The 24,122-nt window shown below is 28.9% G+C and overlaps 1 protein-coding gene across 1 annotated transcript; it reads left to right on the top strand.

Moving 5' to 3' along the window:
- The first annotated feature begins 688 nt into the window (after positions 1 to 688).
- efna2b (ephrin-A2b) lies at positions 689 to 22,287 on the top strand. Its single transcript, XM_076079089.1, has 3 exons — positions 689 to 1,028; positions 15,217 to 15,276; positions 17,025 to 22,287. Exons 1-3 carry the CDS (start codon positions 689 to 691, stop codon positions 17,150 to 17,152), a joined length of 528 nt encoding a protein of 175 aa, XP_075935204.1. The 3' UTR covers positions 17,153 to 22,287.
- The last annotated feature ends 1,835 nt before the right edge of the window (positions 22,288 to 24,122 follow it).

The following is a 24,122-nucleotide window of genomic DNA, read 5'->3' on the forward strand; positions in this document are numbered from 1 at the left end:
CGGACTAACGTGAAGTCACGTGACCGTGGTGGAGTTCCTTTATAGACTAACGTTAGCTTTTTACTTTACACTTCAAACATCATCAAAATGGAGTTCATTAGTGAAGATTATCTTGATGAACAGAACCTGGAAGAATCATAAACAAGATTATTTTATGTAATAATCCAGAATCACATGGAAACATCTGATTGGCTGTTTGTGGAGGAACCAGTGATGATGACTTCCTGTTTCAGTTCTCTGTAGAATCATTGTTAGATGTTACAGTCTGTTGATATGAAACCTGGTCACTTTGATTGAATGGGTTTTAAATTTTAGGCCAGTAAACTGAATCACACACATAGATACTATCTGAGATTATTAATACTCACTGATAGATACTACAGATTGATCCCTCCCAATGACAGTGTGTGTGTGTGTGTGTTAATATTTTCAGCATCTGTCTCATGCATCTCTTCGTCTCTTCTGTTTTAAAATACTGCGACTCCAGCTGAAAGACTAATGTTTGTACTATTAAGTATTATTAGTAGTTTCAGGTGACATGTGACTGATCTCAGTAGGTCGACAATGATGAACATGACTTTCATCATGTTTGTCAGAAAGAAAAGTGTAAATAATGTTAACAGGAGGTGAGAACATGAACCTGTGTGATGGTTACATCATCCAGAAGTCCTGAGTTTCTATGCTGAAAATGAAACTAAATAAACAGGAAGTGACATCACTTCTCCTCTCCGTCAGGTTCTTTCTGGGCGAGTACACGGTGGAGGTGGCCATCAACGACTACCTGGATGTCTACTGTCCACACTACGAGTGGGTGGAGTCAGACGAGCGCATGGAGCAGTACGTGTTGTACATGGTGAACTACGACGGCTACACCACCTGTGACCACCACAGGAAGGGGTTCAAACGCTGGGAGTGTAACCGTCCACGGAGCACCAGTGGACCGCTGAAGTTCTCTGAGAAGTTCCAGCTGTTCACCCCCTTCAGCCTGGGCTTCGAGTTCAGACCGGGACACGAGTACTACTACATCTGTAAGTACTACACACTGTGTACTACTACATCTGTAAGTACTACACACCGAGTACTACTACATCTGTGTTTTCTGTATGAAGGTGATAAAGGATGGATGTTTATATATATTGTTGTGAGACTGTAGAAAAATATGAAAGCATAAAAGTATAACCATCACAACATATAGCTTGTTTGTCTTTATAATCATCACAATATATAACTTGTTTACGCTTTTTATAACCATCGTAAAACATAAACTGTTTTATCTCATGATAGCAGTGATAGAAACATACAACCTACTTAGACGCTTTATGTAACATCGTCACTTTAGCCTTGAATAGCGCTTCGGTTCTATCCGGACCAAACCAGTTACAACCAGTTACATCCTGTTACATCCAGTTACTAACTCTGGTACAAGATGCCTCCTGTATGTGTGACGCATGTGATTAGGGGAGGTACTAGAATCAGAGTAGTATAAAGGAGGCAGAAAAACTGTGAGATACGCCTTTTAGCCCTTTTTGCCCTTCCTTGTTCCCCAGCGTAGAGACTGGGATAGACTTACTTAATAGACCCTCAGGGGTCTTGCCCCCTCAGCGGGGAGTAGAACACCCTTCTGCTGTCCTACTCAGATGTGTGTGTGTGTTTCTGTTGAAACATAATTTGACATAATTTGTCGTCCAACCTGTAAAAAATGTCCTAAATTGTGGCTCATTTGTAGTGAAAGAGCTTCCAGCAGAGAAACAGGCAGTTTGTTTTAAATTACACTTAATGGCTGTGTGTGTGTGTGTGTGTGGGTCTGTGTGTGGGAGTGTGTGTGTGCGTCTGTGTGTGTGTGTGTGTGTGTCTGTGTGTGTGTCTGTGTGTGTGTGTGTGTGTGTCAAACAGCTGCTTCTCTGAATATTAGCAGAGAAAACAACAAATCTGAAACATCGAACATGTTTGAAAAACAAACATTAAATATGTATGTTTCACATCAAGTACTTTTTACACATTGTAGATACTTGTACGCTACTTAAGATGTTCTGTTTCTACATCACTGCATTTATCTGACAGTAAAATATCTTTAGAAATAGTTTTACAGACAAAACATATGAAGTTTATTAAATATGATGTTTTGCTATGAATTAAACAACAACAGTTTATAAAACATCTGAAACCATGAATCAATTAATCAATTAGTCCATTAATCAATAAGTGGATTGACCTCAAATCAATGTGAAACGTTGACGGGTAAAGTAATAATGTTAATAATGTTCATGTTTTAGTAATAATGTTATTAATGTTCATGTTTTAGTAATAATGTTAATCACGTTCATGTTTTAGTAATAATGGTATTAATGTTCATGTTTTAGTAATAATGTTAATCATGTTCATGTTTTAGTAATAATGTTATTAATGTTAATGTTTTAGTAATAATGTTATTAATGTTCATGTTTTAGTAATAATGTTAATAATGTTCATGTTTTAGTAATAATGTTATTTATGTTAATGTTTTAGTAATAATGTTAATAATGTTCATGTTTTAGTAATAATGTTAATAATGTTCATGTTTTAGTAATAATGCTATTAATGTTCATGTTTTAGTAATAATGTTATTAATGTTCATGTTTTAGTAATAATGTTAATAATGTTCATGTTTTAGTAATAATGTTATTAATGTTCATGTTTTAGTAATAATGTTATTAATGTTCATGTTTTAGTAATAATGTTATTAATGTTCATGTTTTAGTAATAATGTTAATAATGTTCATGTTTTAGTAATAATGTTAATAATGTTCATGTTTTAGTAATAATGCTATTAATGTTCATGTTTTAGTAATAATGTTATTAATGTTCATGTTTTAGTAATAATATTATTAATGTTCATGTTTTAGTAATAATGTTATTAATGTTCATGTTTTAGTAATAATGTTATTAATGTTCATGTTTTAGTAATAATGTTAATAATGTTCATGTTTTAGTAATAATGCTGTTAATGTTCATGTTTTAGTAATGTTATTAATGTTCATGTTTTAGTAATAATATTATTAATGTTCATGTTTTAGTAATAATGTTAATAATGTTCATGTTTTAGTAATAATGTTATTAATGTTCATGTTTTAGTAATAATGTTAATAATCATGTTTTAGTAATAATGTTAATAATGTTCATGTTTTAGTAATAATGTTAATCATGTTCATGTTTTAGTAATAATGTTAATCATGTTCATGTTTTAGTAATAATGTTATTAATGTTAATGTTTTAGTAATAATGTTATTAATGTTCATGTTTTCGTAATAATGTTAATAATGTTCATGTTTTAGTAATAATGTTAATAATGTTCATGTTTTCGTAATAATGTTAATAATGTTCATGTTTTAGTAATAATGTTATTTATGTTAATGTTTTAGTAGTAATGTTATTAATGTTAATGTTTTAGTAATAATGTTATTAATGTTCATGTTTTAGTAATAATGTTAATAATGTTCATGTTTTAGTAATGTTAATAATGTTCATGTTTTAGTAATAATGTTAATAATGTTCATGTTTTAGTAATAATGCTATTAATGTTCATGTTTTAGTAATAATGTTATTAATGTTCATGTTTTAGTAATAATATTATTAATGTTCATGTTTTAGTAATAATGTTATTAATGTTCATGTTTTAGTAATAATGTTATTAATGTTCATGTTTTAGTAATAATGTTAATAATGTACATGTTTTAGTAATAATGCTATTAATGTTCATGTTTTAGTAATGTTATTAATGTTCATGTTTTAGTAATAATATTATTAATGTTCATGTTTTAGTAATAATGTTAATAATGTTCATGTTTTAGTAATAATGTTAATCATGTTCATGTTTTAGTAATAATGTTAATCATGTTCATGTTTTAGTAATAATGTTATTAATGTTAATGTTTTAGTAATAATGTTATTAATGTTCATGTTTTCATAATGTTAATAATGTTCATGTTTTAGTAATAATGTTAATAATGTTCATGTTTTCATAATAATGTTATTAATGTTCATGTTTTAGTAATAATGCTATTAATGTTCATGTTTTAGTAATAATGTTAATAATGTTCATGTTTTAGTAATAATGTTAATAATGTTCATGTTTTAGTAATGATGTTATTAATGTTCATGTTTTAGTAATGATGTTATTAATGTTCATGTTTTAGTAATAATGTTAATAATGTTCATGTTTTAGTAATAATGTTATTTATGTTAATGTTTTAGTAATAATGTTAATAATGTTCATGTTTTAGTAATAATGTTAATAATGTTCATGTTTTAGTAATGTTATTAATGTTCATGTTTTAGTAATAATGTTAATAATCATGTTTTAGTAATAATGTTATTAATGTTCATGTTTTAGTAATAATATTATTAATGTTCATGTTTTAGTAATAATGTTATTAATGTTCATGTTTTAGTAATAATGTTATTAATGTTCATGTTTTAGTAATAATGTTAATAATGTTCATGTTTTAGTAATAATGCTGTTAATGTTCATGTTTTAGTAATGTTATTAATGTTCATGTTTTAGTAATAATATTATTAATGTTCATGTTTTAGTAATAATGTTAATAATGTTCATGTTTTAGTAATAATGTTATTAATGTTCATGTTTTAGTAATAATGTTAATAATCATGTTTTAGTAATAATGTTAATAATGTTCATGTTTTAGTAATAATGTTAATCATGTTCATGTTTTAGTAATAATGTTAATCATGTTCATGTTTTAGTAATAATGTTATTAATGTTAATGTTTTAGTAATAATGTTATTAATGTTCATGTTTTCGTAATAATGTTAATAATGTTCATGTTTTAGTAATAATGTTAATAATGTTCATGTTTTCGTAATAATGTTAATAATGTTCATGTTTTAGTAATAATGTTATTTATGTTAATGTTTTAGTAGTAATGTTATTAATGTTAATGTTTTAGTAATAATGTTATTAATGTTCATGTTTTAGTAATAATGTTAATAATGTTCATGTTTTAGTAATGTTAATAATGTTCATGTTTTAGTAATAATGTTAATAATGTTCATGTTTTAGTAATAATGCTATTAATGTTCATGTTTTAGTAATAATGTTATTAATGTTCATGTTTTAGTAATAATATTATTAATGTTCATGTTTTAGTAATAATGTTATTAATGTTCATGTTTTAGTAATAATGTTATTAATGTTCATGTTTTAGTAATAATGTTAATAATGTTCATGTTTTAGTAATAATGCTATTAATGTTCATGTTTTAGTAATGTTATTAATGTTCATGTTTTAGTAATAATATTATTAATGTTCATGTTTTAGTAATAATGTTAATAATGTTCATGTTTTAGTAATAATGTTAATCATGTTCATGTTTTAGTAATAATGTTAATCATGTTCATGTTTTAGTAATAATGTTATTAATGTTAATGTTTTAGTAATAATGTTATTAATGTTCATGTTTTCATAATGTTAATAATGTTCATGTTTTAGTAATAATGTTAATAATGTTCATGTTTTCATAATAATGTTATTAATGTTCATGTTTTAGTAATAATGCTATTAATGTTCATGTTTTAGTAATAATGTTAATAATGTTCATGTTTTAGTAATAATGTTAATAATGTTCATGTTTTAGTAATGATGTTATTAATGTTCATGTTTTAGTAATGATGTTATTAATGTTCATGTTTTAGTAATAATGTTAATAATGTTCATGTTTTAGTAATAATGTTATTTATGTTAATGTTTTAGTAATAATGTTAATAATGTTCATGTTTTAGTAATAATGTTAATAATGTTCATGTTTTAGTAATGTTATTAATGTTCATGTTTTAGTAATAATGTTAATAATCATGTTTTAGTAATAATGTTATTAATGTTCATGTTTTAGTAATAATGTTATTTATGTTAATGTTTTAGTAATAATGTTATTAATGTTCATGTTTTAGTAATAATGTTAATAATGTTCATGTTTTAGTAATAATGTTAATAATGTTCATGTTTTCGTAATAATGTTAATAATGTTCATGTTTTAGTAATAATGTTATTTATGTTAATGTTTTAGTAGTAATGTTAATAATGTTCATGTTTTAGTAATAATGTTAATAATGTTCATGTTTTAGTAATAATGCTATTAATGTTCATGTTTTAGTAATAATATTATTAATGTTCATGTTTTAGTAATAATGTTAATAATGTTCATGTTTTAGTAATAATGTTATTTATGTTAATGTTTTAGTAGTAATGTTATTAATGTTAATGTTTTAGTAATAATGTTATTAATGTTCATGTTTTAGTAATAATGTTAATAATGTTCATGTTTTAGTAATAATGTTAATAATGTTCATGTTTTCGTAATAATGTTAATAATGTTCATGTTTTAGTAATAATGTTAATAATGTTCATGTTTTAGTAATAATGTTAATAATGTTCATGTTTTAGTAATGATGTTATTAATGTTCATGTTTTAGTAATGATGTTATTAATGTTTATGTTTTAGTAATAATGTTAATAATGTTCATGTTTTAGTAATAATGTTATTTATGTTAATGTTTTAGTAATAATGTTAATAATGTTCATGTTTTAGTAATAATGTTAATAATGTTCATGTTTTAGTAATAATGTTAATAATGTTCATGTTTTAGTAATAATGTTATTAATGTTCATGTTTTAGTAATAATGTTAATAATGTTCATGTTTTAGTAATAATGTTATTCATGTTAATGTTTTAGTAGTAATGTTATTAATGTTAATGTTTTAGTAATAATGTTATTAATGTTCATGTTTTAGTAATAATGTTAATAATGTTCATGTTTTAGTAATAATGTTAATAATCATGTTTTCGTAATAATGTTAATAATGTTCATGTTTTAGTAATAATGTTATTTATGTTAATGTTTTAGTAGTAATGTTAATAATGTTCATGTTTTAGTAATAATGTTAATAATGTTCATGTTTTAGTAATAATGCTATTAATGTTCATGTTTTAGTAATAATGTTATTAATGTTCATGTTTTAGTAATAATGTTAATAATGTTCATGTTTTAGTAATAATGTTAATAATGTTCATGTTTTCGTAATAATGTTAATAATGTTCATGTTTTAGTAATAATGTTATTTATGTTAATGTTTTAGTAGTAATGTTAATAATGTTCATGTTTTAGTAATAATGTTAATAATGTTCATGTTTTAGTAATAATGCTATTAATGTTCATGTTTTAGTAATAATATTATTAATGTTCATGTTTTAGTAATAATGTTAATAATGTTCATGTTTTAGTAATAATGTTATTTATGTTAATGTTTTAGTAGTAATGTTATTAATGTTAATGTTTTAGTAATAATGTTATTAATGTTCATGTTTTAGTAATAATGTTAATAATGTTCATGTTTTAGTAATAATGTTAATAATGTTCATGTTTTCGTAATAATGTTAATAATGTTCATGTTTTAGTAATAATGTTAATAATGTTCATGTTTTAGTAATAATGTTAATAATGTTCATGTTTTAGTAATGATGTTATTAATGTTCATGTTTTAGTAATGATGTTATTAATGTTTATGTTTTAGTAATAATGTTAATAATGTTCATGTTTTAGTAATAATGTTATTTATGTTAATGTTTTAGTAATAATGTTAATAATGTTCATGTTTTAGTAATAATGTTAATAATGTTCATGTTTTAGTAATAATGTTAATAATGTTCATGTTTTAGTAATAATGTTATTAATGTTCATGTTTTAGTAATAATGTTAATAATGTTCATGTTTTAGTAATAATGTTATTCATGTTAATGTTTTAGTAGTAATGTTATTAATGTTAATGTTTTAGTAATAATGTTATTAATGTTCATGTTTTAGTAATAATGTTAATAATGTTCATGTTTTAGTAATAATGTTAATAATCATGTTTTCGTAATAATGTTAATAATGTTCATGTTTTAGTAATAATGTTATTTATGTTAATGTTTTAGTAGTAATGTTAATAATGTTCATGTTTTAGTAATAATGTTAATAATGTTCATGTTTTAGTAATAATGCTATTAATGTTCATGTTTTAGTAATAATATTATTAATGTTCATGTTTTAGTAATAATGTTAATAATGTTCATGTTTTAGTAATAATGTTATTAATGTTCATGTTTTAGTAATAATGTTAATAATGTTCATGTTTTAGTAATGATGTTATTAATGTTCATGTTTTAGTAATGATGTTATTAATGTTCATGTTTTAGTAATAATGTTAATAATGTTCATGTTTTAGTAATAATGTTATTTATGTTAATGTTTTAGTAATAATGTTAATAATGTTAATGTTTTAGTAATAATGTTAATAATGTTCATGTTTTAGTAATAATGTTATTAATGTTCATGTTTTAGTAATAATGTTAATAATGTTCATGTTTTAGTAATAATGTTATTAATGTTCATGTTTTAGTAATAATGTTAATAATGTTCATGTTTTAGTAATAATGTTAATAATGTTCATGTTTTAGTAATAATGTTAATAATCATGTTTTAGTAATAATGTTAATCATGTTCATGTTTTAGTAATAATGTTATTAATGTTAATGTTTTAGTAATAATGTTATTAATGTTCATGTTTTCGTAATAATGTTAATAATGTTCATGTTTTAGTAATAATGTTATTAATGTTCATGTTTTAGTAATAATGTTATTTATGTTAATGTTTTAGTAGTAATGTTAATAATGTTCATGTTTTAGTAATAATGTTAATAATGTTCATGTTTTAGTAATAATGCTATTAATGTTCATGTTTTAGTAATAATATTATTAATGTTCATGTTTTAGTAATAATGTTAATAATGTTCATGTTTTAGTAATAATGTTATTAATGTTCATGTTTTAGTAATAATGTTAATAATGTTCATGTTTTAGTAATAATGTTAATAATGTTCATGTTTTAGTAATAATGTTAATAATGTTCATGTTTTAGTAATAATGCTATTAATGTTCATGTTTTAGTAATAATATTATTAATGTTCATGTTTTAGTAATAATGTTAATAATGTTCATGTTTTAGTAATAATGTTATTAATGTTCATGTTTTAGTAATAATGTTAATAATGTTCATGTTTTAGTAATAATGTTATTAATGTTCATGTTTTAGTAATAATGTTAATAATGTTCATGTTTTAGTAATAATGTTAATAATGTTCATGTTTTAGTAATAATATTATTAATGTTCATGTTTTAGTAATAATGTTATTAATGTTCATGTTTTAGTAATAATGTTATTAATGTTCATGTTTTAGTAATAATGTTAATAATGTTCATGTTTTAGTAATAATGCTGTTAATGTTCATGTTTTAGTAATGTTATTAATGTTCATGTTTTAGTAATAATATTATTAATGTTCATGTTTTAGTAATAATGTTAATAATGTTCATGTTTTAGTAATAATGTTATTAATGTTCATGTTTTAGTAATAATGTTAATAATCATGTTTTAGTAATAATGTTAATAATGTTCATGTTTTAGTAATAATGTTAATCATGTTCATGTTTTAGTAATAATGTTAATCATGTTCATGTTTTAGTAATAATGTTATTAATGTTAATGTTTTAGTAATAATGTTATTAATGTTCATGTTTTCGTAATAATGTTAATAATGTTCATGTTTTAGTAATAATGTTATTAATGTTCATGTTTTAGTAATAATGTTATTAATGTTCATGTTTTAGTAATAATGTTAATAATGTTCATGTTTTAGTAATAATGCTGTTAATGTTCATGTTTTAGTAATGTTATTAATGTTCATGTTTTAGTAATAATATTATTAATGTTCATGTTTTAGTAATAATGTTAATAATGTTCATGTTTTAGTAATAATGTTATTAATGTTCATGTTTTAGTAATAATGTTAATAATCATGTTTTAGTAATAATGTTAATAATGTTCATGTTTTAGTAATAATGTTAATCATGTTCATGTTTTAGTAATAATGTTAATCATGTTCATGTTTTAGTAATAATGTTATTAATGTTAATGTTTTAGTAATAATGTTATTAATGTTCATGTTTTCGTAATAATGTTAATAATGTTCATGTTTTAGTAATAATGTTAATAATGTTCATGTTTTCGTAATAATGTTAATAATGTTCATGTTTTAGTAATAATGTTATTTATGTTAATGTTTTAGTAGTAATGTTATTAATGTTAATGTTTTAGTAATAATGTTATTAATGTTCATGTTTTAGTAATAATGTTAATAATGTTCATGTTTTAGTAATGTTAATAATGTTCATGTTTTAGTAATAATGTTAATAATGTTCATGTTTTAGTAATAATGCTATTAATGTTCATGTTTTAGTAATAATGTTATTAATGTTCATGTTTTAGTAATAATATTATTAATGTTCATGTTTTAGTAATAATGTTATTAATGTTCATGTTTTAGTAATAATGTTATTAATGTTCATGTTTTAGTAATAATGTTAATAATGTTCATGTTTTAGTAATAATGCTATTAATGTTCATGTTTTAGTAATGTTATTAATGTTCATGTTTTAGTAATAATATTATTAATGTTCATGTTTTAGTAATAATGTTAATAATGTTCATGTTTTAGTAATAATGTTAATCATGTTCATGTTTTAGTAATAATGTTAATCATGTTCATGTTTTAGTAATAATGTTATTAATGTTAATGTTTTAGTAATAATGTTATTAATGTTCATGTTTTCATAATGTTAATAATGTTCATGTTTTAGTAATAATGTTAATAATGTTCATGTTTTCATAATAATGTTATTAATGTTCATGTTTTAGTAATAATGCTATTAATGTTCATGTTTTAGTAATAATGTTAATAATGTTCATGTTTTAGTAATAATGTTAATAATGTTCATGTTTTAGTAATGATGTTATTAATGTTCATGTTTTAGTAATGATGTTATTAATGTTCATGTTTTAGTAATAATGTTAATAATGTTCATGTTTTAGTAATAATGTTATTTATGTTAATGTTTTAGTAATAATGTTAATAATGTTCATGTTTTAGTAATAATGTTAATAATGTTCATGTTTTAGTAATGTTATTAATGTTCATGTTTTAGTAATAATGTTAATAATCATGTTTTAGTAATAATGTTATTAATGTTCATGTTTTAGTAATAATGTTATTTATGTTAATGTTTTAGTAATAATGTTATTAATGTTCATGTTTTAGTAATAATGTTAATAATGTTCATGTTTTAGTAATAATGTTAATAATGTTCATGTTTTCGTAATAATGTTAATAATGTTCATGTTTTAGTAATAATGTTATTTATGTTAATGTTTTAGTAGTAATGTTAATAATGTTCATGTTTTAGTAATAATGTTAATAATGTTCATGTTTTAGTAATAATGCTATTAATGTTCATGTTTTAGTAATAATATTATTAATGTTCATGTTTTAGTAATAATGTTAATAATGTTCATGTTTTAGTAATAATGTTATTTATGTTAATGTTTTAGTAGTAATGTTATTAATGTTAATGTTTTAGTAATAATGTTATTAATGTTCATGTTTTAGTAATAATGTTAATAATGTTCATGTTTTAGTAATAATGTTAATAATGTTCATGTTTTCGTAATAATGTTAATAATGTTCATGTTTTAGTAATAATGTTAATAATGTTCATGTTTTAGTAATAATGTTAATAATGTTCATGTTTTAGTAATGATGTTATTAATGTTCATGTTTTAGTAATGATGTTATTAATGTTTATGTTTTAGTAATAATGTTAATAATGTTCATGTTTTAGTAATAATGTTATTTATGTTAATGTTTTAGTAATAATGTTAATAATGTTCATGTTTTAGTAATAATGTTAATAATGTTCATGTTTTAGTAATAATGTTATTAATGTTCATGTTTTAGTAATAATGTTAATAATGTTCATGTTTTAGTAATAATGTTATTAATGTTCATGTTTTAGTAATAATGTTATTCATGTTAATGTTTTAGTAGTAATGTTATTAATGTTAATGTTTTAGTAATAATGTTATTAATGTTCATGTTTTAGTAATAATGTTAATAATCATGTTTTAGTAATAATGTTATTAATGTTCATGTTTTAGTAATAATGTTATTTATGTTAATGTTTTAGTAATAATGTTATTAATGTTCATGTTTTAGTAATAATGTTAATAATGTTCATGTTTTAGTAATAATGTTAATAATGTTCATGTTTTCGTAATAATGTTAATAATGTTCATGTTTTAGTAATAATGTTATTTATGTTAATGTTTTAGTAGTAATGTTAATAATGTTCATGTTTTAGTAATAATGTTAATAATGTTCATGTTTTAGTAATAATGCTATTAATGTTCATGTTTTAGTAATAATATTATTAATGTTCATGTTTTAGTAATAATGTTAATAATGTTCATGTTTTAGTAATAATGTTATTTATGTTAATGTTTTAGTAGTAATGTTATTAATGTTAATGTTTTAGTAATAATGTTATTAATGTTCATGTTTTAGTAATAATGTTAATAATGTTCATGTTTTAGTAATAATGTTAATAATGTTCATGTTTTCGTAATAATGTTAATAATGTTCATGTTTTAGTAATAATGTTAATAATGTTCATGTTTTAGTAATAATGTTAATAATGTTCATGTTTTAGTAATGATGTTATTAATGTTCATGTTTTAGTAATGATGTTATTAATGTTTATGTTTTAGTAATAATGTTAATAATGTTCATGTTTTAGTAATAATGTTATTTATGTTAATGTTTTAGTAATAATGTTAATAATGTTCATGTTTTAGTAATAATGTTAATAATGTTCATGTTTTAGTAATAATGTTATTAATGTTCATGTTTTAGTAATAATGTTAATAATGTTCATGTTTTAGTAATAATGTTATTAATGTTCATGTTTTAGTAATAATGTTATTCATGTTAATGTTTTAGTAGTAATGTTATTAATGTTAATGTTTTAGTAATAATGTTATTAATGTTCATGTTTTAGTAATAATGTTAATAATGTTCATGTTTTAGTAATAATGTTAATAATCATGTTTTCGTAATAATGTTAATAATGTTCATGTTTTAGTAATAATGTTATTTATGTTAATGTTTTAGTAGTAATGTTAATAATGTTCATGTTTTAGTAATAATGTTAATAATGTTCATGTTTTAGTAATAATGCTATTAATGTTCATGTTTTAGTAATAATATTATTAATGTTCATGTTTTAGTAATAATGTTAATAATGTTCATGTTTTAGTAATAATGTTATTAATGTTCATGTTTTAGTAATAATGTTAATAATGTTCATGTTTTAGTAATGATGTTATTAATGTTCATGTTTTAGTAATGATGTTATTAATGTTCATGTTTTAGTAATAATGTTAATAATGTTCATGTTTTAGTAATAATGTTATTTATGTTAATGTTTTAGTAATAATGTTAATAATGTTAATGTTTTAGTAATAATGTTAATAATGTTCATGTTTTAGTAATAATGTTATTAATGTTCATGTTTTAGTAATAATGTTAATAATGTTCATGTTTTAGTAATAATGTTATTAATGTTCATGTTTTAGTAATAATGTTAATAATGTTCATGTTTTAGTAATAATGTTAATAATGTTCATGTTTTAGTAATAATGTTAATAATCATGTTTTAGTAATAATGTTAATCATGTTCATGTTTTAGTAATAATGTTATTAATGTTAATGTTTTAGTAATAATGTTATTAATGTTCATGTTTTCGTAATAATGTTAATAATGTTCATGTTTTAGTAATAATGTTATTAATGTTCATGTTTTAGTAATAATGTTATTTATGTTAATGTTTTAGTAGTAATGTTAATAATGTTCATGTTTTAGTAATAATGTTAATAATGTTCATGTTTTAGTAATAATGCTATTAATGTTCATGTTTTAGTAATAATATTATTAATGTTCATGTTTTAGTAATAATGTTAATAATGTTCATGTTTTAGTAATAATGTTATTAATGTTCATGTTTTAGTAATAATGTTAATAATGTTCATGTTTTAGTAATAATGTTAATAATGTTCATGTTTTAGTAATAATGTTAATAATGTTCATGTTTTAGTAATAATGCTATTAATGTTCATGTTTTAGTAATAATATTATTAATGTTCATGTTTTAGTAATAATGTTAATAATGTTCATGTTTTAGTAATAATGTTATTAATGTTCATGTTTTAGTAATAATGTTAATAATGTTCATGTTTTAGTAATAATGTTATTAATGTTCATGTTTTAGTAATAATGTTAATAATGTTCATGTTTTAGTAATAATGTTAATAATGTTCATGTTTTAGTAATAATGTTAATAATGTTCATGTTTTAGTAATAATGCTATTAATGTTCATGTTTTAGTAATAATATTATTAATGTTCATGTTTTAGTAATAATGTTAATAATGTTCATGTTTTAGTAATAATGTTATTAATGTTCATGTTTTAGTAATAATGTTAATAATGTTCATGTTTTAGTAATAATGTTATTAATGTTCATGTTTTAGTAATAATGTTAATAATGTTCATGTTTTAGTAATAATGTTATTAATGTTCATGTTTTAGTAATAATGTTAATAATGTTCATGTTTTAGTAATAATGTTAATCATGTTCATGTTTTAGTAATAATGTTATTAATGTTAATGTTTTAGTAATAATGTTAATAATGCTATTCATATTTTATTAATATTATATTTTGGACTAAACAAACATTGTGAAGGTGTCACTTTGGGTTCTGGGTAATTTTGATGTCATATTTTCACTCTTTTTACAAACCAAACTATTGATTACTGTAAAAATAGTCAGCAGATTAATCCATAAAGAAAATAATCATTAATAAATAGTCCACAACAGTAGAACCCTGATTTTACATTAATGCATGAGTAATAATATTCGAATGATATATAGCAATACTATAACGTATAATAGTACAAGTCACAGTTTGAATATTTGTACTACATCTGACTGATGATACTTATTCTGAAGTAACATTTTACTTTAACACAATATTTTCAATGTCTGGTATTAGTTCATTTACTGACAGAGTATTTTTACTGTGTCTTGTTAGTACTTTTACTATAACAGAGTATTTTGGGGTAAAGTACCATGGTAGTACTAATAGCAGGATATTAGTACATTTAATAAAGTTAAGGACATGAGTACTTTCGAATACGACCACAACTACTGACATCGCTGTCTGTTGTTTCTGCAGCGTCTCCAGATCCAACCGGAGAACTCTGTCTGAAGCTCAAGATCTACGTGAAGCCAACCAGTGAGTCTCTTCTATGTTCTTCCTCCTTTTTATTCTACGACATACTATACTATCAATATACATATGTATATATATATATATATATATATATATATATATATATAAACATATGTATTAGTGCTGGGCAACGATTACAATTTTTAATCGCGATTAATCGCATTGTTATGGCAAAGTTCAATAATGAATTTATTATTTATTTTATTTTAAAGTGCTGCTCTATGAACTAAAGGTGAATAACATTGTGTGTAAACACTTTAAACACATCAGGTTGTTGTTAGCAGCAGTGTTCTCTTCACACAGCAGCAGTTCTATCTCTTCACTATCTGTGCTCAGTGTGTGACTGTGTGTGAAACGTTCCACTGCTGTGCAACAGGAACAACATGTTTCACACCTTTCATCTACATGTGTGTGTTGTGTCTTCATGACAGTCAGAGCATGTGATGCAGCTCTACTCTTCATCACTATGATGCTGTAACTCAGAGGTGATGAAGGTGACCCAGCTCTACTCTTCATCACTATGATGCTGTAACTCAGAGGTGATGAAGGTGACCCAGCTCTACTCTTCATCACTATGATGCTGTAACTCAGAGGTGATGAAGGTGACCCAGCTCTACTCTTCATCACTATGATGCTGTAACTCAGAGGTGATGAAGGTGACCCAGCTCTACTCTTCATCACTATGATGCTGTAACTCAGAGGTGATGAAGGTGACCCAGCTCTACTCTTCATCACTATGATGCTGTAACTCAGAGGTGATGATGGTGACCCAGCTCTACTCTTCATCACTATGATGCTGTAACTCAGAGGTGATGAAGGTGACCCAGCTCTACTCTTCATCACTATGATGCTGTAACTCAGAGGTGATGATGGTGACCCTGCTCTACTCTTCATCACTATGATGCTGTAGCTCAGAGGTGATGAAGGTGACCCAGCTCTACTCTTCATCACTATGATGCTGTAACTCAGAGGTGATGAAGGTGACCCAGCTCTACTCTTCATCACTATGATGCTGTAACTCAGAGGTGATGATGGTGACCCAGCTCTACTCTTCATCACTATGATGCTGTAACTCAGAGGTGATGATGGTGACCCTGCTCTACTCTTCATCACTATGATGCTGTAACTCAGAGGTGATGAAGGTGACCCAGTGATGTCCAGTAGTCTCCAGTGAGAGCAGCAGCTGCTGCACGTTGTAACGGCGTCGCTTTAGTCGTCCTCTCCTTAAACACAACTCGTGTGTTCTTCTGGTGACGGTGCATCTTGAGGCTCATACGTGACGTCATTCGTTGAGATCCTAAAGCTGCGTTCACACCAAACGTGACGCGAACGCACCTTGAGAACGTTCCTCAGACCGACATCTTCCACAACACTAACCTGCAGTTTGTTTCCACTTCTCTGTAGCATCTGTTAGCTTGTGTTGCTTTAGTTTATCTAAACGTCTCCCACACGCTGCATCAACGTAGTCTAAAGACTTCCTCCACTGTTTGTTTGTTTGGGTGATATGCTGAATCAACGGTGTGTATTGCATGTACATGTAAGTGATACTTCAGACTCAAAGTACTCCGGTGATAATAAAAAAAAAAACTGCGTTAATGCGCGATAAAATAATTGTCGGCGTTGATTAATGAATGCGTTAACGTGATAATAACGTGTTAACTTGCCCAGCACTAGTATATATTTAACTATCAGATTGTGTTCCACTGAACACAATTATCAAACACTAAGGAATACATATTCTTCTGTCTCAGATGACTCGGTGTACGAGTCTCCGGAGCCCTTCCTGACCGACGACACCACCGGCGGCTGCAGCCTCGCTCTGCCTCACCTCCCCCTGCTATCGGCCATGTTGCTCATTCTCCTCCTCGCCTCCTCATAGCACCTCCTGCTCCTCTTCTTCTTCCTCCATGTGGACAGATCTCCGTCTGCCCCTCGCTCTGAGGAGAAAACCTGAGACAGGAAACAAATCCAGTGCCCGCCTCTCCCTGACCTCTGACCTTCACCTGAACTCAAGCAGCTCAGCCAATCAGAGGAGGCCGAGGTCACCGGTGGGAGGAATCTGGAGCTACTTATTGAGAGTCACTGCTGGGATCATCAAAGCTCTGTGGATGTTTCTGTTCTGAGAAAGTCCATACTCCATTGACTCCCATGTTAATTTACACGTTACCTTTATGTGAAAAACAAAAGTAACTCATGTCTTGACTTAAAGCTGACTAAAGATCCAGAATGATGAAAGTTTATTGTTCTTTGCATCTCAGCGAACAGATTCAAAACAAACAGCACAAATCTTTTCAGGTACGAAGTGAAAGACAAATATTAGAAACACAGATTTGTACCAAACATTGACCTGAAACATGGCGGTCAGTGGAGTCCAGCTTCAGTCTGGAGAAACGAAACACATCAGGCTGATTATCCTCTTTGGTTTTTTACCACAGTTCTGGACTTTATCAACAAACAGAACAACATCGTCTACAGACTCCAGCTTCACTCAGAGCAGCGTTCTCCAGCTCTCTGTTCTGCTGTCTAGACCACGAACATCACTTTTTATCTCTCAGACCCTTAAACTGATGATCACAGTCACAGAAAGCAAACACAGCTGTCAAACACACAGAAAGGACGGATGCTCCTCTCCGGGCTTTTATAGCTCTACCTAATGTTCAAGATATTACAGTTGTAATTTACTTGACATTACTCAATAATATAATCATGGATATAATCTGCATTTAAATAAATGAATAACTGCTGGTTCAACACGTCAAACAAAGTTTCACATCTGACTGGCAACCACTGCTCAAGCTAATGTAGCTTCAGAGACCCACGAGACAACCTAACGTAGCTTCACCTAATGGTAGAGATAAAGTAGCTTCACAGAACTACGAGACCAACAAATGTAGCTTCACAGACTGACGGGACGAGTTAACGTAGCTTCACAGACCTACGAGACGAGTTAACGTAGCTTAACAGACCTACGGGACGAGTTAACGTAGCTTCACAGACCGACGAGACGAGTTAACGTAGCTTCACAGACCGACGGGACGAGTTAACGTAGCTTCACAGACCTACGAGACGAGTTAACGTAGCTTCACAGACCGACGGGACGAGTTAAAGTAGCTTCACAGACCGACGGGATGAGTTAACGTAGCTTCACAGACCAACGAGACGAGTTAACGTAGCTTCACAGACCTACGAGACGAGTTAAAGTAGCTTCACAGACCGACGGGACGAGTTAAAGTAGCTTCACAGACCTACGAGACGAGTTAACGTAGCTTCACAGACCGACGGGACGAGTTAAAGTAGCTTCACAGACCGACGGGACGAGTTAACGTAGCTTCACAGACCTACGAGACGAGTTAACGTAGCTTCACAGACCGACGGGACGAGTTAAAGTAGCTTCACAGACCGACGGGATGAGTTAACGTAGCTTCACAGACCTACGGAACGAGTTAACGTAGCTTCACAGACCAACGAGACGAGTTAACGTAGCTTCACAGACCGACGGGACGAGTTAAAGTAGCTTCACAGACCGACGGGACGAGTTAACGTAGCTTCACAGACCGACGGGACGAGTTAACGTAGCTTCACAGACCTACGGAACGAGTTAATGTAGCTTCACAGACCGACAGGATGAGTTAACGTATCTTCACAGACCGACGGGACGAGTTAACGTAGCTTTACAGACCGATGGGACGAGTTAACGTAGCTTCACAGACCTACGGAACGAGTTAACGTAGCTTCACAGACCTACGAGACGAGTTAACGTAGCTTCACAGACCTACGAGACGAGTTAACGTAGCTTCATAGACCTACGGAACGAGTTAACGTAGCTTCACAGACCTACGAGACGAGTTAACGTAGCTTCACAGACCTACGGAACGAGTTAACGTAGCTTCACAGACCTAAGAGACGAGTTAACGTAGCTTCACAGACCTACGAGACGAGTTAACATAGCTTCACAGACTGACGGGACGAGTTAACGTAGCTTCACAGACCTACGAGACGAGTTAACGTAGCTTCACAGACCTACGGAACGAGTTAACGTAGCTTCACAGACATTCTGGACGAGTTAACGTAGCTTCACAGACCTACGAGACGAGTTAACGTAGTTTCACAGACCTAAGAGACGAGTTAACGTAGCTTCACAGACTGACGAGACGAGTTAACGTAGTTTCACAGACCTACGAGACGAGTTAACGTAGCTTCACAGAGCTACGGAACGAGTTAACGTAGCTTCACAGACCGACGGGACGAGTTAAAGTAGCTTCACAGACCGACGGGACGAGTTAACGTAGCTTCACAGACCGACGGGATGAGTTAACGTAGCTTCACAGACCTACGGAACGAGTTAACGTAGCTTCACAGACCAACGAGACGAGTTAACGTAGCTTCACAGACCGACGGGACGAGTTAAAGTAGCTTCACAGACCGACGGGACGAGTTAACGTAGCTTCACAGACCTACGGAACGAGTTAATGTAGCTTCACAGACCGACGGGACGAGTTAACGTATCTTCACAGACCGACGGGACGAGTTAACGTAGCTTTACAGACCGAGGGGACGAGTTAACGTAGCTTCACAGACCTACGGAACGAGTTAACGTAGCTTCAAAGACCTACGAGACGAGTTAACGTAGCTTCACAGACCTACGGAACGAGTTAACGTAGCTTCACAGACCTACGAGACGAGTTAACGTAGCTTCACAGACCTACGGAACGAGTTAACGTAGCTTCACAGACCTAAGAGACGAGTTAACGTAGCTTCACAGACCTACGAGACGAGTTAACATAGCTTCACAGACTGACGGGACGAGTTAACGTAGCTTCACAGACCTACGAGACGAGTTAACGTAGCTTCACAGACCTACGGAACGAGTTAACGTAGCTTCACAGACATTCTGGACGAGTTAACGTAGCTTCACAGACCTACGAGACGAGTTAACGTAGTTTCACAGACCTAAGAGACGAATTAACTTGGCTTCACAGACCTACGAGACGAGTTAACGTAGCTTCACAGAGCTACGGAACGAGTTAACGTAGCTTCACAGACCGACGGGACGAGTTAAAGTAGCTTCACAGACCGACGGGATGAGTTAACGTAGCTTCACAGACCTACGGAACGAGTTAACGTAGCTTCACAGACCAACGAGACGAGTTAACGTAGCTTCACAGACCGACGGGACGAGTTAAAGTAGCTTCACAGACCGACGGGACGAGTTAACGTAGCTTCACAGACCGACGGGACGAGTTAACGTAGCTTTACAGACCTACGGAACGAGTTAATGTAGCTTCACAGACCGACAGGACGAGTTAACGTATCTTCACAGACCGACAGGACGAGTTAATGTAGCTTTACAGACCGAGGGGACGAGTTAACGTAGCTTCACAGACCTACGGAACGAGTTAACGTAGCTTCACAGACCTAGGAGACGAGTTAACGTAGCTTCACAGACCTACGAGACGAGTTAACGTAGCTTCATAGACCTACGGGACGAGTTAACGTAGCTTCACAGACCTACGAGACGAGTTAACGTAGCTTCATAGACCTACGGGACAAGTTAACGTAGCTTCACAGACCTATGAGACGAGTTAACGTAGCTTCACAGACCTACGGAACGAGTTAACGTAGCTTCACAGACATTCTGGACGAGTTAACGTAGCTTCACAGACCTACGAGACGAGTTAACGTAGTTTCACAGACCTAAGAGACGAGTTAACGTAGCTTCACAGACTGACGGGACGAGTTAACGTAGCTTCACAGACCTACGAGACGAGTTAACGTAGCTTCACAGAGCTACGGAACGAGTTAACGTAGGTTCACAGACCTACGGAACGAGTTAAGGTAGCTTCACAGACCTAAAGAAAATTCCAATATATTAAAAACTAAAATAAACAAACAATAATAACTGAATAATCAGGACTGTCTGATTAATTTTCTCATAGTTTCAGACACTGTGGCTCATTTATGTGACTGTAATCGTCTTCAGGGTTGAATAAAAAAATAATAATTAGAAAAAACTCTCTCTTTGATTTTGTGTTTTTCCCGCCTTCAGGCGGATGAACTTTTATTTCTGTAAATCTGCCAAAGACTTTTGTTGAACTTTTTATTTTTTTTGTTGTCAGTAAAATAAAAACGAATGTTAGGCGCAAAACAAAAATTAACCAATCAAAAATGGCCTTTTCCCCACTGGTGCTGAATTTTTAGTGACTGACTGAGTGTTTTCTGGTCCTGAGGACTTTTCTTTATTTCTCTTAATCTTCACCATCTGATGGAGGACGAGCAGGTGCATGCTGGGGGGGGGGGGGAGGGGGGGCAGTAGGAAACTGACTTTGCTTCTTCTTCATTGGTACAAAAAGAGCGAAAATTCAAGTTTATATTTTATGTTTGTGCCATTTTTCTGTTTAAAAAACAATGCAGGAGAAAATTCATATGAGATGTGAATTCATGAAGGAATCAGATGTTTGTTGTTGTTGTTGCTTGCGTCGTTTTTCTTCTTTATGTTCCTGCTTGCATCACAATGCATTCTGGTACTTGTAGTCCTGTGCTTTCTGGTTCCGTTGGTGAATCGGAGTCGTTCATCTCTGTTTCCTGGTCCTTCGTGTGGATGGAATCTGTTTTTTCGTGGCGTAAGAAAAGTTGAAGAAGAACTACAGAAAACAGTTCTGGTTTTGTGAGACAGAGTGAGACAGAGTGAGACCTCCTGTTGTCTCTGAGAACAAAAGTATTTTCCACATCCTGATGTCTGCATATTATATTCTCTGAAAGACGAAAATAATCAGTTTTTTTGTATATTTTCTTATTGGATGCTTATAAAGTCCTGTTAAATAATGCATTCATCTGATTGGCTAAAGAGCTAACGAGGGGTCAGAGGTTCTTCTTCTGCGCTGCATGAGCAGGAAAAATAAAACAAAAAAATACATCGACTGAATTTACTTTAAAGACGATTTCAGAGAGAAAATGTTAAGAAATGTATCAATGTGTGTTTGATACGTTCACAAATAAAAAGATATTCCACTAAAAGTGACTCACTGTTTGTTCTTCAGATCAACGTTATGTTGATAGGTTCTACTGGTTCTAATGTTTATACTGTTTGTTTGAGACATAAGTATACTTGAGCTGGTGAATTCTGCCTTCTGGTGGATGAAACTGGAGCTGCAGACATTAAACTATCCAACAGATTTATTTAGAAAACTGACAGATGTAAAATAAGTTTATATGTGTAAATTAATTTATTATTTCGTGAGTGTATCTTCTTACATCTCAGAGTTAAATATTGTACTTTATTATGTTTCATGTTTGTGATAAACTGAAGGATGAAGTGTTCCTTTATGTGTTGATGTTTAATGTTTGTGATAAACTGAAGGGTGAAGTGTTCCTTTATGTGTTGATGTTTAATGTTTGTGATAAACTGAAGGATGAAGTGTTCCTTTATGTGTTGATGATGAATGTTTGTGATAAACTGAAGGGTGAAGTGTTCCTTTATGTGTTGATGATGAATGTTTGTGATAAACTGAAGGGTGAAGTGTTCCTTTATGTGTTGATGATGAATGTTTGTGATAAACTGAAGGGTGAAGTGTTCCTTTATGTGTTGATGATGAATGTTTGTGATAAACTGAAGGGTGAAGTGTTCCTTTATGTGTTGATGATGAATGTTTGTGATAAACTGAAGGGTGAAGTGTTCCTTTATGTGTTGATGATGAATGTTTGTGATAAACTGAAGGATGAAGTGTTTCTTTATGTGTTGATGTTGAATGTTTGTGATAAACTGAAGGGTGAAGTGTTCCTTTATGTGTTGATGATGAATGTTTGTGATAAACTGAAGGATGAAGTGTTCCTTTATGTGTTGATGTTGAATGTTTGTGATAAACTGAAGGATGAAGTGTTCCTTTATGTGTTGATGATGAATGTTTGTGATAAACTGAAGGATGAAGTGTTCCTTTATGTGTTGATGTTGAATGTTTGTGATAAACTGAAGGATGAAGTGTTCCTTTATGTGTTGATGATGAATGTTTGTGATAAACTGAAGGATGAAGTGTTCCTTTATGTGTTGATGTTTAATGTTTGTGATAAACTGAAGGATGAAGTGTTCCTTTATGTGTTGATGATGAATGTTTGTGATAAACTGAAGGATGAAGTGTTCCTTTATGTGTTGATGATGAATGTTTGTGATAAACTGAAGGATGAAGTGTTCCTTTATGTGTTGATGATGAATGTTTGTGATAAACTGAAGGATGAAGTGTTCCTTTATGTGTTGATGATGAATGTTTGTGATAAACTGAAGGATGAAGTGTTCCTTTATGTGTTGATGTTTAATGTTTGTGATAAACTGAAGGATGAAGTGTTCCTTTATGTGTTGATGATGAATGTTTGTGATAAACTGAAGGATGAAGTGTTCCTTTATGTGTTGATGTTGAATGTTTGTGATGAACTGAAGGATGAAGTGTTCCTTTATGTGTTGATGATGAATGTTTGTGATAAACTGAAGGATGAAGTGTTCCTTTATGTGTTGATGTTGAATGTTTGTGATAAACTGAAGGATGAAGTGTTCCTTTATGTGTTGATGATGAATGTTTGTGATAAACTGAAGGATGAAGTGTTCCTTTATGTGTTGATGATGAATGTTTGTGATAAACTGAAGGATGAAGTGTTCCTTTATGTGTTGATGATGAATGTTTGTGATAAACTGAAGGATGAAGTGTTCCTTTATGTGTTGATGTTGAATGTTTGTGATAAACTGAAGGATGAAGTGTTCCTTTATGTGTTGATGATGAATGTTTGTGATAAACTGAAGGATGAAGTGTTCCTTTATGTGTTGATGATGAATGTTTGTGATAAACTGAAGGATGAAGTGTTCC

This window comes from Anarhichas minor, unplaced genomic scaffold, assembly GCF_050575085.1.
Source record: "Anarhichas minor isolate MPS153535 unplaced genomic scaffold, ASM5057508v1 ptg000070l, whole genome shotgun sequence".
NCBI lineage: Eukaryota > Metazoa > Chordata > Actinopteri > Perciformes > Anarhichadidae > Anarhichas > Anarhichas minor.